The following is a 15,039-nucleotide window of genomic DNA, read 5'->3' as shown; positions in this document are numbered from 1 at the left end:
AAAAAAAAAAAAAAAAAAAAAAAAAAAAAAGAGGACAGGAGAGAAGAGGGGCTGGCCTACCTTGGTGGCCACGTAGGTAAGGGCCTGGGACTGGCCGATGGCCCCGACCAGGCTGGAGATATTGATGATGTTCCCTCTGCTCTTCCGCAGGTGGGGGAGGGCAAGCTATGGGAAGGAGAGATCAGTCATTCGCAACTGGTCCTGGAGAACAGCCACCAGCATCCTCAAGTGTGGGACTGTGACCACTGCCTAGTGAGTGGATCTCAATGGGCACAGGCATAGAGGCACATCTATGCCTGAGCACCTCTGCAAGGGATCAAGGCACACGCGAGTGTGTGTGTCTGTCTGTCTGTCTGTGTGTGTGTCTGTCTGTCTCTGTGACTTTTCTCTCCCTTCATCTGCTATTCCATCTCCAGCCCTCATCAAGCTAGGAAAACCTAGACACCATACAGAACCCTGCCTCTTCAGCCCAACTAGGAGGAAGTGTTTTACTGGAGGGGGTGGGAGGAGGAGAGAGATGGTGTGTCTGGGCTGTACAAAGAACTCTGTGATCATGCCGTGCGTGCGTGATGAGGGGAAAGCCTCAGGATGTGTCCCCGCTTCCTGCCATCTCCTGCAGCTCTCCGGAGCCCCTCCCCCACAGGTGGGATCCTCCCTGTATGACCTCCCTCCGCCCAGTCTGTTCTCCACTGCTGTGGGCACTGGCGCTGTTCCCAGGACACATGACTGAGCACAGAGTAGGCCCTCAGGAGGCTCCTGGAACAGGAACCTAAGAGGATCCCTACTGTGGTTCACCCCCCCAAATCCACCCTTCCCCCACTTCCTCCGTGTCATCTTCAACACTGCAACCTCCTCAGAGCCTCTTGCCTGGACCACTCCCTGCAGAGAAAGCCACACAGGCCACACACTCTCCTCAGTTTGCCTTGGAATAAGAGATCCCTGGGGACTGTCATGGTAGTCACATGTCCTCTGGTCCTGTAACTGATATTGCAATAGTGAGAACATCTCCAGTACAGGGAGCCCTGCCCACTGGGGCCCCTCTTCTCCTCTTAAAGGGACCAGCGACAGACAGTAAGTGCAGCTGGATCTCAGGAAGTCAGAAGCCTTAAACACATGAGAAGTTCAGAGGACTCTGAAGTCTCTGAACCCAGCTCTGTGATGAGGGGGTTCTCCGCTCTCCTCCAGGGGACGGTCCCTCTCGCATGTCACACACATTCTTCCTGACACTCTGGAACCACCCCGCCCCACCCTCTCCCTTCTGCCAGTCAGCTTTATGCCCTCTCCACCTTCTGTAACGGCAGCCTCTGATAGGCCCCTTGCCTAGTCTCTTCCCTGTACCAGGTACAGAGCTATCATTCAATTAATATTTGTCCCTCTCCCCTGACTCTTTCCTGGGTATGTCCCTGGCTGACAATCTCCCGATGGGACTCTAGGCAGCTGCAGAGGGCCCCTGCTTTCACCACCTAACCCAGCTTCTATCTTATTCCAGTTTACTCTGGCCCGAACCAGGTTCTCCCAAATGTTTGTGTTGTGTGTGGGATGCAAGCGACTCACATCTTTATTTTAGTTTATACGCATGGGTGTTTTCCCTGCATGTATGTCTGGGAACCACACGTGTGCAGTGCCTGTGCGGGCCAGAAGAGGGCATCAGATTCTCAAAAACGGAGAGTTCTGGGAGTAGACCCCAGGTTCTCGTGAAGAGCGGCCAATGCTCTTAACAGGAGAGCCATCTCTCCAAAGCCTGTCTACCGTTTTAAGATAAGGTCTCTCACTGAATCTGAAGCTCATCAGTTCTGGCAGGCGGGTTGGCGAGTGAGCTCTGGGGACCCACCAGTCTCTGCTTCTCCAGCAAGGGCTAAGATTACAAGCACAGATGCTGGGATCCAAACTCAAGCTTGCAGAGCCTGCTCTTCGACCAACTGAATAAGCTTCCAGTCAGGTAGGGGACACTTGGGCCATTCCAACCAGCAACTTCTAAAGTCACCTCAGGGACTCTGGGGACCTCTTGATCCCCCACTCATGAGCATCTACTTCGCTGACTTCTTGAGGGTGAAAACAGGCACGTGGAAGAACTCTGTGTCCCCTCCCCAAGGGCATTCACCAGACCCGTCTGCTGAGGGGAACTCCCCCTGTACCTCCCCAGCGTCCTTTGTTAAGGCACCTCCTGCATGCTAGGGGCACAGTACAACCCTTCCTGTCCCAAATATCTCCTATACACATCCCCCTCTTTTGTGGCGTTTTGGAGACAGAGTCACTATGTAGCCCTGGCTGTCCTGGAACTCACTCTACAAAGCAACTCCTGTTGCCCAGAGAAACAAGACAGAGGGAGAGATTTCTATTCTGCTGGGGCTGGTCAGTGCGTGTGGCATGGAACATTCTAGAACACAATTAGGAAGTTCCCATCACTTTCTTGCTCATCCACCTTCCATGGCTCCCTATCACTCCTGAAACAAAAACTGGATCCTTGAGACACAGTAACACCATCTCCACCCACCCCTCTCTGCCTATCAGCAGCAGCAAATATTCTTACTGACTCTCCTAGGCCACAGACAACCTGCCTTCTTCCTTTCCTTCCTCTCTCCATAGCCAAGATTGACCTTGAACTCCTGACCCCTCCACCTCTTCCATCTCCTGTGTGCTGGGATCACTGGTTGCACCGTCAGGCATGGCGCTGGAAATCCAAGCGAGAGCGACAAGCTGCTGAGCAAACCTTCTGCCAGCTGAGCCCCAGCCTCGCCTTCCGGCTCTTCCTTTCTTCCTTTCTCTTTGTTTTCAACTCAGGGTTTCTCTGTGTAGCCCTGGCTGTCCTGAAACTTTCTCTGTAGACCAGGCTGGCCTGAGACCCAGAGATCTGCCTGCCTCTGCCTTCTAAGCGCTAGGAGCTTTTTTTTTTTTTTAAGATTTTATTTATGCATTATATGTAAGTACACTGTAGCTGTCTTCAGACACTTTTTCTTCTCTCTCCAGCCCTGCTCCCTCCGGTCCCACTTGCTCCAGCCCATCACAGCCTGGTTCATCTTTGGATTCTTACCATCCTCTTTGCTACACACAAGCAAACCTATAAAGCTCTGGGAGATAGTGAGGAGGTGTAGCTTCCCAGGTGGACGAGGACTGTGTCTGTCTCATACCTAGGATCGTCGGTGTCTTTCCAGACCCTGATTCTCAACCTTCCTGATGCTGCACCCCTTATGTTGTGGTGAACCGCCCCAACCATAAAACCATAAACTTATCTTTCTTTTTTTCTTTNTTTTNNTTTTTTTTTTTCGAGACAGGGTTTCTCTGTGTAGCCCTGGCTGTCCTGGCACTCACTTTGTAGACCAGGCTGGCCTCGAACTCAGAAATCTGCCTGCCTCTGCCTCCGGAGTGCTGGGATTAAAGACGTGCACCACCATGCCCGGCTCTTATCTTTCTTGCTACTTCACAACTGCACTTATGAATCTTAATGTAAATATCTGTGTTTTCTGATGGTCTTAGGCAACCCCTTATAAAAGGATCTTTAGTTCCAAAGGGGTCACAACCCACAGATTGAGAACGGCTGTACTATAATAAAGACAGGAAGCCAGGGGCACAAAGCAATGTGCGTGTGGTGAACTGAAGGGCACACAGCTACTGCAGCTGTGCCTGTCTCACCTTGATCAAGGTGTATGTCCCCAGAAGGTTCACCTCCAGAAGCTGACGGAAGCCCTGGGCAGAGGTCTCCTCAGGCAACTGTGCAGGTGGGTCTAAAGGGAAGGAGAGGATGAGGCCAGAACAGGAAGGGGGGGGGGGGGGGGGGGGGGGGGAGGGAGGGATGGAGGGAGGGTGGAAGGGAGGAGGGAGAGAGGGCAGGGACGATGCGTGTTAGAGAGGAAGGAGGGCAAAGGCAAGGGAGAAAGCAAAGGGAGGAGGCTGCACAACCTCTGCAGAACAGGGCATGCTGGCCCGTGCCTGTCATTCATTCTAGGACTCAAGGGGAATTGTGGGTAGGTGCTCTACAGCTGAGCCAGGCCCCAGCTCCCTAGCCAGTATCTGTTCTACTCATTGTGCAAGGTGAATTTCCCTGCTTAGACACCACTCCCCATAATGGAATGTGGAACGAGGCAGGTGTTGAATAAACATCAGCCTAAGGAAAGGAGGACTCCGGTAAGTTAAGGGTGAGCTTCCGGCAACTCTGAGGCCTTATTGTGATGTGAAGCAGCTAAGATGGGAACCCAGTGGCCAGCGGGCTGTCCTCTTCACATCCATCTTTGGAGGGGATTCAAGAGGGCCCTAGGTGTTCCCTGAGCCTTCGCTGCCATGGGGACTGGCTGTTCTATAGTGCAGCTGTTGGACTGATGAAGATTTCCCAGAGTGCCACACCATATGGAGTCTGGTAAAGTGTACCTGGGTTGTCCTTGTCACCGACAAGGCCCTGGGGCCATCAGCCTTCAGCAAGGCAGGCGCTGCCCAGGCTCGGAGAATATCCTAAGGGACAGTTTGACCTCCTTTATGGACTGACTACAGCACCCCCAACAGAAAGGGGAATGGTTCTCAGATCAGAGATGGAAACTGAGGCACGGAGATGTGGAGCACCGCACCGCACCGGCTGCTTTTCCAGAGAACTAGGTTCAATTCCCAGCACCCACGTGGTAGCTCAGAACCGTCCGTAACTCCGTTCCAGGGCAGCCAACTCCTTCTTCTGCTCGCTGAAGGCACCAGACATGCAAGGGGTGATCAGATATACATGCAGGTACACACACACACACGGGAGGGAGAGGGCTGTCTGTGCCTGGGGAGGGGTAAACTGAGGTTCAGAGGAGGGACTGCTGAGATGGTTCAGCTGTGCTCTTACACTTACTGCCAAGCCTGATGACCTGAGCTCCACCCCACATGGCGGGAGGAGAGAACCGAATTCCTCACGTTGCACTGAACACAAGTGCTGTGCGTGAGTATATGCTTGCTTGTGCATACACACACGTGCATACATGCAGATAGATAGATAAATGCAATGATTTTTAAGAGGAAGGAATGGCCGGGCGTGGTGGCGCACGCCTTTAATCCCAGCACTCGGGAGGGAGAGGCAGGTGGATTTCTGAGTTCGAGGCCAGCCTGGTCTACAAAGTGAGTTCCAGGACAGCCAAGGCTACACAGAGAAACCCTGTCTCGAAAAACAAAAAACAAAAAACAAAAAAAAAAATCTAAAACATAAAATAAAAAGAGTATGAAGGGTCAAGTAGTGGTGTTGAATCAGCCCCCGTGGAGCTGAGGTCACTAAAGAACCATTATAAAATTGTGACATTATGAAAGGGAATTCAGCCGGGCGTGGTACTTACATATAATAAATAAATAAATCTTTAAAAAAAAAAAAAAAGTAGGTAAAGACACTTGTTGTCAAACCTGGTGTGGTTCAAGTTCAATCCTTGGAACCCATATAATGGAAGGAAAACAAATCCCCAAAACCTCACATACAGATAAACACACACACACATGTAATTAAAAACTTGGCAAAAAAAAAAAAAAGAGGAAGGAATGGGGTCAGGGTATAAGTAGATGCCAGGGACCCTAGCCCCCAAGCCATACAACTTACGGTAGCCGGCGTTATTCACCACACAATCCAGGTGACCAAATCGAGAGAGGGTCTCAGAAACCAGAGTCTGAGGAGAGAAGAAAGAGCAGGTGATGAGCTGAGAGGTGACAGTCTTGGAAAAGCCAGTAGGCCCAAGGCAAGGATGGGCTCAGCTGAGGAAGACAAGGTGGGGCGAGGTAGGAGGGGGAGAGGGGAGGATGCAGGAAGCCGAGGACCCAGACTAAAAGAACTGAGGGACATAGTGCACTTGCTGTTTATCACAGCTAGTGTTTCTATCACTGTGATAAACACCATGGCCAAAAGTGACCTGGAGAGGAGAGGATTTATGTCTGCTCCCAGCTCCCAGGTCACACTCTGTCACTTACAGCTCCCAGGTCACACTCCTCTGTCACTGAGAGAAGCCAGGGATAGACGGCTCAAGACAGAAACTTAAGGCGAAGACTGAAGCAGAGGCTCACTGCCTTGCTCCCTTGGCTCGTTCAGCCCCTTTCCTTATACTATCCAGGACTCCAGGAACACCTGCCCAGCGATGTCACAACCCCCCAGGGAGCTGGGGAAACTCCCACACCAACCACTAATTAAGAAAATGAGCAACCTGGCATGGTGGCACACTCCTTTAATCCCAGCACTCAGGAGGGAGAGGCAGGTAGATTTCTGAGTTCGAGGTCAGCCTGGTTTACAAAGTGAGTTCCAGGACAGCCAGGGCTACACAAAGAAACCCTGTCTCAGAAAAAAAAAAAAAAAATTGAGCAGGGCAGTGGTGGCACATGCCTTTAATCCCAGCCCTTGGGAGGCAGAGGCAGGCAGATTTCTGAGTTCAAGGCCAGCTTGATCTACAGAATGAGTTCCAGGATAGCCAGGGCTACACAGAGAAACCCAAAGATAGGGTTTTATCTTGGAGAAAAAAAAAAAAGAAAAAAAAGAAAGAAAATGAACAATAGGCTTGCCCACATGCCAATTTGGTGGGGCCATTTTCTAGTGAGATTTCCTCTTCCCAAATGACTGTAGCTTGGGTAGAGTTGATATAACACTTATCAGCACACCACCTTAGAAAACTTTAGAGAGGGGTGTGTGTATAAGGCAGAGCCTCAGAAGGAGGGTCTACAGACCCTGAGGGTGGTGGGGAGCTGAGATACACAGACAGAGAGACAGAGGCCCAGACTGGAGCTAAACCTGGAGGCACATAACATTCTGAGTGCAGGGAAGTCAGAAATTTGATACAGGAAGCAAGGGTTCTGTTCATTCCTAAAGACCCAAGGGAGAGCAGGGCAGAGGGACTGAGCTGTCCTGGGCATGGATAGCTGGAGAGAGGGACTGGAGACCAGGTGTGGGACAGAAAACACTCACCTGCAAATCTCCTTCCCGTGTCACGTCACCGGGGATAAAGACAGTGCCCGAGAGTTCCTGCTCCAGAGCCCGGCCCCCAGCCTCTGCAGGAGAAAGATTTTGGGTCTGAGGGAGGAGAGCTGAGGCTTGGACACCAGAGTCTGAGGGTAGAGGGCTAGGGAAGAGCCCTGGATGGGAGGAAAGAAAGCCAGGACTTGAATTCCTGGGTCCGAGGGAGCAGAGCTGGGTTTGAGGGAGGAGAGCTAGGCATGGATCCCTTTCGATGGAGGAGGCAGGGGAGAGTCGAACACTGAGTCACTCACCATCCTTGTCACAGAAAACCACTTGAGCCCCACTGTCCACTGCCAAAAGAAGAGAACAGGGTTACATACAGGCCCTGCAGACTTTCCTCACCGTCTCTGGTGCCCTCTGCTGGCCACCACCCAGAGCACCGGCCACTCCAGCGGCTCTTGTGACTGGCTTCAGTCCTCTTACAAGAGCAGAATCTTGCAACAACTAACCTTTTTCATTAAGCTGTTGTTGGCCCCCATCCTGGATTCTAGAAAAATCCCAAACCGATAAGCAATAATACTCTCAAAGCTATCATGTGCAGCTAGGAACCGATCCAGGGAAGATTTTTTTTTTAATTTTTTTATTTTTTATTTTTTTGAGTTGCTCTGTTTGGCCCTGGCTGTTCTGAGCTCACTCTGTAGATCAGGCTGGCCTAAAATTCAAGAGATTCGCCTGCCTTTGCCTCCCAAGTGCTGGGATTAAAGGTATATGCCACCACTGCCAGGCCAGTGGAAGAACTTTTAATGACCAACCTATCAGCAAAGACCCAACAATCCAAATGGACTGAGGGGCTGGAGAGATGGCTCAGCAGTTAAGAGCACTGGCTGCTCTTTCAAAGGACCCAGGTTCATTTCCCAGTGCCCACATGGCAGCTCACAATTGTTTGTAACTCCAGTTCCAAGGGATCTAATACTCTCAGCCAGATTCAAAAACAATGCAGAGGAAAATAAAAATAAACAAATCATTTAAGAACAAATAAATCATTAAAGAAATGAACCCGAGTCACCTCCTCCCACTCTGGGAACCTCTGTCAGTCATCCTTTCTCTCCTACAACAATTCAGACAGCAGGCGGGAAGACCCTTACTCACCGAAGGCTCTCACGATCGCAGCCCCGATGCCCCGGCTGCCTCCAGTCACCACCACCACCTTCCCAGAATATCGGGTTACTGCAGCCATTCCCAGCTGTATCCCACACCCTCTGGACCTCTTCCCACCTCAACAGTCCAGAGAAGCAGTGGGGTGGAACCAGATATACAGGCTGGGTCACTGAAGGCTGAACTTGGGAGGGGGTGTTTCTAGGAAGGCACACCTGGGAGGACTGAGGACTCTCCTTCCTAGCCCTTCTTTTTCAGACCCAGGGTACCCAACCTGACAATCCTCCTTCAGACTCAGGGACCCTCACCCCAGCTCTGCCCCCTGAGACTGACTTCAGCCTTGCTCTCTTTGACTTGTAAGACCAAGGCTGCTACTTCTGGCTTGATTCAGGTTCCAGCCTCCTCCCTCAGACCCATATTGTTTGTTTGTTTGTTTGTTTGTTTGTTTGTTTGTTTTTCAAGACAGGGTTTCTCTGTGTAGCCCTGGCTGTCCTGGAACTCACTCTGTAGTTCAGGCTAGCCTCGAACTCAGAAATCCGCCTGCCTCTGCTGGGATTAAAGGTGTGTGCCACCATGCCTGGCTGGGCCCTTACCCTTGTTTGTCAGAACACAATGTCACAACCACAGAGAGAATAAAAGCTATTTATTGACTGATAGTTCAAAGTTTTCATCCAATTTTGGACAGTGTTAGGATAATCAATCTTTGACCATAGCTGCCCTGGCCCTCCTAGAATACATGCTGGAATGAACCTCTCCCCTGTGGTCCTGAACGGTCCCACACCTCAGTTGTGCTTCCAGCTTGTAGTGCTCAGTATAAAGATGGGAGTCAGAAGCTGGACTGCAGCAGAGTGACTCTGAGGGGCCATGCCCCCTCTTCCTGGGCCAGAGCTGGAGGGGCCTTCCCAGGGTCCCATCTGGCCTCCCATGGGGCCAGGCCTCTCCGGCTGCCTTGGCATGAGAACCCTGTGGTAGCAGAAGTAGCCTTGTGAGAAGCTGGGGACGAGGTGACCTGGGGCAGTTCTTCACTGGGAGGCTGTGGGCTTGGCTGGAGACAGTCTCCCCTGGTGTCCAAATTTCTCCCTGGAGAGGCTAAAGGGATAAGGAGCAGTGTTAACTTAATCACATGTAACATCCACACTTCCAGGCCTCCTCCCTCAGAGACTGGGCGCCTCACCTGCCATCAGCCTGTGCCACTGGGAAGCCTCTGTAGCTAGAGCCTGGGAGAGGCTGAGCACTCGCTCCCGGTGGCCTGCAGGTACTGGTGAGCAGGTTGCAGAGTGCCTGGGACTACAGAAAATAAGCCAGGGGTTTCACACAGGCCACTGAGGCTCATTGGGAGTTCTTCCTAGCGGGTATCTATCTAGAGGACTTTAAGCGCAGGCTCTCTGCATTTGTTACCAGTAGACCAGCAGTGAGGTCACCATTACAGTAGGAACCGCTGGGTCTGATACAGGCCACAGGAGCTCTGCCATTACTGACCAGGCATGAGGGGCTTCCTGGCTATGATAACACCACTGCCTCCGCCCCTCGCCCAGTCTGCATCCAGACCCTCCCCCATTGCCACTCCCCACTCTAGAGCCATACCTACTCCAGGACCCAGAACTCCTGAGCCATTTCGCAGGTCCTACAATAGGCTGGAAAGGAAGTACTGGTTACAATTCTTGTTGTGGAGAGTGGTCACAAGTTCAAAGCCAGCCTGGTGGACTTGTGTCCAGATGGAAAGAAGAGAGGAGAGCGGGATGGGGAAAGGAGGAGAGGGAAGGGGGCAAAAGAAAGAAAAGGGCTGGGGGGAGGAATAGAATTTTGCCATTGGAGCCCCTGTTTTCTCTTCCTCCTTCTTTGACACCCTCCCCTTCCCCTTCTCCTCGGTCCTGTCTTCCCACTGACCTACGTGCAGATACTAGGAAGATGAGAGGACAAGAGGAGTCCCCTCCTCTGATCCTCTGCTCTTGGTTGAGATAAGATCTCCCATCAGCCTGGAACCTCACCGTGCTGGGCTGACTAGCTGACCCCAGAGCTTCCAGGGATCCACGATTTTCCATTTCCCGTCTTAGTGCCAAGGGGATCACAGACATGCACTGCCAGCCAAGGCTTTACACATGGGTTCTGAAGCTACCAAGCCAACCACTGAGCATCTCCCTGGGTGCCCCCAGCTTTCCCAGCCAGGTTCTTGGGAAACTTAGATTGGCTTCTGACTCATTATATAGGTGAAAATGATGCTGATCCTCCATCTCCTCAGCTGGGGTGGGAGCCGGGCAACAGCCCCACTGGGCTCCCACTTATGTTTATGGTGACGCGTGGGAGAATTCAGAGTAAAATGGCCTTGGAGAACGCCAGGTTCACAAAGTCATGCCCACAGCCTGTCATCTACTTCCCTCAGAAGCTTCCCGACTCGGATATAAATATCCCCCAAAGGTTTATGTGTCCTAAGGTTTTGGTGCTGCCGAGATGTGACTGGACTGTGAGAGTGTTCATCTGACCAATGAATGAACCCACAGGTCCTGAATCAGGCCAGTCTCCCTGAAGTCCACAATTTCACGATTAGGCAGTCAGTGCTTGTCCTGACAGCTTACAACCATGGTACCTGGCTCTTCCGTGCTCCCTGTCACATAGGCTACACTGAACTAAATCACACCGCACAATCTGGAATCTTCAGGGAGACCCACTCTGAGAGGTGCTTTGAGGGCACTCTCTGGAGGACTCCTCTGGCTCCTGTCATTCTTCTCAGGGCCTCTCTCTTCCCTCTGTTTTTGGTTTTGTTTGTTTGTTTGTTTGTTTGTTTTCCGAGACAGGGTTTCTCTGTGTAGCCCTGGCTGTCCTGGAACTCACTCTGTAGACCAGGCTGGCCTCAAACTCAGAAATCTGCCTGCCTCTGCCTCCGGAGTGCTGGGATTAAAGGCATGCGCCACCACTACCAGGCTTCTTTCTCACTCTTAATGAAGTCTCTCCTTCCCTCTAAGGCACCACAATGGTTAGGCTCACACCTGGTATTGTTTGTCAGTGACTCCCCTTTCACCTCAGGCCAGCCACAGCCCTGAGGCACTTTCCTTATCACTTGCATTGAAGTAGAAGAGATTCTGGATAGACTTTTTCTCTTCCTTAGTCATGCAGAGGTAGACCAGATTAGACCAGATTAAAAAGGAAAGGAAGGCAGGTTTATCAGGAGGCGGCTCTGAGGTGAAGGTCAGTGACATCACACATCCAGGCTAAAGCAGTGGGGGGTTTATAGAGGTTACACAAGGAGCAATGACTGCCAGCTAGGAGCTGGGATTGTGCCCATATATGGTCAGAAACTGAACCCCTGAGGAGAAGTGAGGACGTGTTAGCCTGGAGTTTTCTCTGTGTGGTGGGAGCAGGATTGGGGTTGGGGGGGCAGAGGGCGCGAAGGGGGTTTCCCAGGTTGTGCAAGGGAACAATTGTCTGACCTAACAACTTTGTCAGCTTCCTTTAGGACCAGGCAGCCCTCTCTCTGATACCATTACCAGAGTTTACAGCCAATTGTGCTATTAGGAAGCAGGGCCTAGCTGGAGAAGAGGGTGTGGTCAGGAAAGATGTTATAGACTTACTCTATCTTTGTGTCTCCCCCCACCCCCACCCCCTCAGATCGCGAGCGTGCTTTAGTTTGGCAAAGCAAGTGCAACAGGGAGCGTGGAAGAGAGAGCTGCAGGCAGGCGTGGCCTCTTTCAAGCCACAGGGCTACTAAGAGAGCCTGAGTTCCAACCAGAAACGGAGACCCCTGTTCCCTTCTGTTTCATGGCCGGAGTCCTCAGTACTGAAACATTCGTGGAGGAGAAGGGAGAGAAGCCTGAGACAGGCAGAGCACAAACCTCACGTCTGGGAAAGCTGAAACCTGCTGAGTTACAGAAACTTCCTCTACTGAACTATGAAAGCAGCAATCATCACTGGAGGAGTTGACTGGCCGGCCAAGCTACAGAGGGATCAAGACCCGCGGAGCTGCACGTTCTGCAGACAGCGCCACCGCTGTAACTTCCATGAATTGTCACCCGCCCCGGGAAGGGCTTCTTGGTGATGCAGCTGTTTTGGGGGCATCCCTGGAAGTAACCCCTCACACAGGGCCCTGTTAGTAACACCTCCCCCCAAACCGCGTTGGCTCGCCAAGGTCAACTTTGGTGCAATCGTTACTGTAGTCTGTAGTGGCTCCTCTTTCTGGGGATAGGGAGCCTGTGTATGCTGTATTTCCCTAAAGTTTCTCATACAACACCTCCTTGCCTAATCCTGTCCCCTAACTGCAGGAGGAACAGGGTGGATGATTTAGTTTGCAAGTGGAACGCATTATAGAAAGGCAGCAGGGACTGTGGCTGTGGCTGATGAAGAGAGAGCTTGCCAGGCATGCGCAAAGCTCTAGGCCCCACCCCCAGCACTGTTTAAACCAGGCATGGTGGGTGACTTGCTTGTAATCAGGACACAGTCCCTCAGGGGGATCCAGAGTCCAAGGCCAGCCTTGGCTATGTAGCTATTTCAAGGCTAGCCTAGGATAAATGAGACCCTGCCTCAGAAAAGGAAAGAAAGGAAGGAAGGAAAGGAGGGAGGGAGGAAGAAAGGAAGAACTTGAGAGTCAATCTAGAAGCAGAGGATTCCTTCCCCAACCCAAGACCTCACCCTCCTCACCCTCTGTTCCATGTCAGGTTGTCGTGGAGCTGGGGACAGTGTCCTCCCCAGGGTCAGGAGCCTCGGGGAGGTAGGGCGAGGAAGAGGGAGCCCGCATGCTTGGTTTCTACGCATGCGCTCCAGCTGCTCCTGCGCGCTCATACGAGGCCGTGCCAGCGGGGTCTGGGGATAGACAAAAATCTAACCTTGGACTTCCTTGGTTTTTTCTACCCCGGGAACTTCCCCTCAACAGCCTGGCACTTTAGAGAGCCTTTGTCATAGAGGGGACCCCTGTACATGGAGTCTGCTGCATCCCCTCCCTGGCCCGGGATACTACATGACCTGGCAGCTGAGGACAAAGGCCTGATTCCTACCTCCTGAGCCACAGTCCAGTCCCCTCACTGGAGGATTTTACACAGGATTCTACATAACTACTTTATTTTAAATCTCATGTCATTGTGGTAAGCGATGGCGTTTGTGCCATTACACAGATGAGAAGCACGAGGCTCAGAGGCGTTTAGTAACTACCGGAAACCACACAGCTTCTTCACATAACTGCTTCTAGAACTTGAGATAAAATCCTGTCTGCTCTGGTGTGGCCTTTGAACTGGCCCCTCCTAGGGAGGTCAGAGGTGACTGGAGCACAGAGTTATAAGGCAGCCTTGAAGGTGTCTCAGAGATGGTCTACCTTAGTTCTCAGCAGCGGGGATGAGGGTTGACGACATTCAGGGCTGGATGCCCTGGAGACCCTTGGAGACCCAACACCTTGAAGGACAGATGGGGACTTAGTCAGAGCAAGTACACAGAGAGAGCCCCACCCTACTAGGATGCTCACCTGACTGAGGGCTGCTGAGGGCTCTGTCACCGCCTGAGGGACAACCCCAGTCCACCTCAGGGGACTGAGGGGAGCTGAGCTCCAGTGACTCTGAAAGGCTCTGGAAGGGTGGAGCGGGGATCAAACACTGTCATTAACTGAGGCAGAGCTAGGAGAAGCTTACAAACCCAGAGCCAGATAGACTGGCTTCAAATCCCATCTCTGCCCCTCGTTAGCTCTGTGACTTTGAAGACATTGCTTAACCTCTCATCTTAAACATGTTGCTTAACCAACATCCAAAGCATTCACCCTTTGCTATGTAAGGCAGTTAAAGCACTGTGTGAGGTTTTTCACACATGAGCACAGCAGGCGCCATGCTAGGTGGTGGACCTGGCTGATAGGGTCGCTTCCCAGTGAAGCAGCTGCCTTAGAGTCACACAGACATGCTCCTGTAGTCAGTCCCTAGAAACCCAGCACTTTACCAAAGCAGCCTTGAGGTTGTCTTTGGTATTGGTGCCTATTCTGCCTGAGGTGGACAGAAAAGGTAGGTGACAGATGGAATAATAAAGAACAATACATTTACTAAATAAGGGGCTGGTGAGATATCTCCGAAGATAAGGGTACTTGCCATCAAGTCTGACAATTTAAGTTCCATCCCAGGGTCTACAGAGCGGAAGGAGAGAACTAATTCCCACAAGTTATCCCTGACCTCCATGTGACATTGTGACACCAGTACACACACACACACACACACACACACACACACACACACACTGTGATGGTGGGGGACTGTGTAGATTGCATTCATTGTTATGGGAAAACCCAGCCTGGCACCATTGCCTGGAGTTGGGTCCTGGGAGCAAATCGAAGAGACGGCCCAGTGGTTAGAGTGCTTGTTCTTGCACAGGACCCAGGTTCAAGTCCCAGCATTTATACGATGGTTGCTAAGCATTCTAACCAGTTCTGGGACATTCAATGCCTCTTCTGACTTCAGTGGGATTGGGTAGGTGATCAAGGGGAAGGGACAGCACTGGGGGCCCAGGGTGAGGGGTAGGACAGGTGATAGAGGACCTGGAAATCTCACCTCCCGCTCTGAGGACTCCTCTCCTTGGGGTGCAGGGGATGGAGACTTGGGCTCAGTATGTGGGGGCTGTTTCTGGGGGCCACCCAGACCTGCCAGCGTGTCCTCCACCATCCACAGCTGCTGTTGAGCACAGGCACGGTCCTGAGGTGAAGGAAAGGGACTCGGTCAAGGTGAGACAATACAGGATGGAAACAGCAGATGGCCTCACTCAGAGAGCCTTCAAATCCAACCAGCCTGAGTCTGTCCTGGCCGTCTCTGGCCTTTTCAAACTCCTTGTACAACTTAGCGCCTGTACTGGCTAGTTTTGTGTCAACTTGACACAGGCTGGAGTTATCACAGAGAAAGGAGCTTCAGTTGGGGAAATGCCGCTATGAGATCCAGCTGTAAGGCATTTTTTCAATTAGTGATCAAGGGGGAAAGGCCCCTTGTGGGTGGGACCATCTCTGAGCTGGTAGTCTTGGGTTCTATAAGAGAGCAGGCTGAGCAAGCCAGGGG

The 15,039-nt window shown here is 51.9% G+C and overlaps 2 protein-coding genes across 3 annotated transcripts in view; both read right to left on the bottom strand.

The window, feature by feature from the left end:
- Hsd17b14 (hydroxysteroid 17-beta dehydrogenase 14) overlaps positions 1–8,120 on the bottom strand; it is a 12,857-nt gene extending 4,737 nt beyond the window's left edge. The window contains exons 1-6 of the mRNA XM_021169057.2: positions 8,033–8,120; positions 7,195–7,233; positions 6,893–6,975; positions 5,546–5,612; positions 3,631–3,722; positions 61–165 (exon numbers count right to left, since the gene is read on the bottom strand). Of these exons, the coding sequence (XP_021024716.1) occupies positions 61–165; positions 3,631–3,722; positions 5,546–5,612; positions 6,893–6,975; positions 7,195–7,233; positions 8,033–8,120 (474 nt within the window). The remainder of the gene's footprint in view (positions 1–60; positions 166–3,630; positions 3,723–5,545; positions 5,613–6,892; positions 6,976–7,194; positions 7,234–8,032) is intronic.
- A 544-nt stretch (positions 8,121–8,664) lies between these two features.
- Positions 8,665–15,039, bottom strand: part of Plekha4 (pleckstrin homology domain containing A4) — a 24,123-nt gene continuing 17,748 nt past the window's right edge. The window contains exons 14-20 of one of the 2 annotated variants that reach the window (XM_029479813.1): positions 14,545–14,685; positions 13,482–13,581; positions 13,335–13,411; positions 12,668–12,829; positions 9,623–9,672; positions 9,213–9,325; positions 8,665–9,127 (exon numbers count right to left, since the gene is read on the bottom strand). In XM_029479813.1, coding sequence (XP_029335673.1) covers positions 8,865–9,127; positions 9,213–9,325; positions 9,623–9,672; positions 12,668–12,829; positions 13,335–13,411; positions 13,482–13,581; positions 14,545–14,685 — 906 coding nt within the window. In that variant the 3' untranslated portion in view covers positions 8,665–8,864. The remainder of the gene's footprint in view (positions 9,128–9,212; positions 9,326–9,622; positions 9,673–12,667; positions 12,830–13,334; positions 13,412–13,481; positions 13,582–14,544; positions 14,686–15,039) is intronic. The other variant, XM_029479814.1, reaches the window with a different exon arrangement.

This window comes from Mus caroli, chromosome 7 (assembly GCF_900094665.2).
Source record: "Mus caroli chromosome 7, CAROLI_EIJ_v1.1, whole genome shotgun sequence".
In the NCBI taxonomy this organism is placed as follows: Eukaryota; Metazoa; Chordata; class Mammalia; order Rodentia; family Muridae; genus Mus; species Mus caroli.
This window is presented reverse-complemented; position numbering and strand designations above follow the sequence as displayed.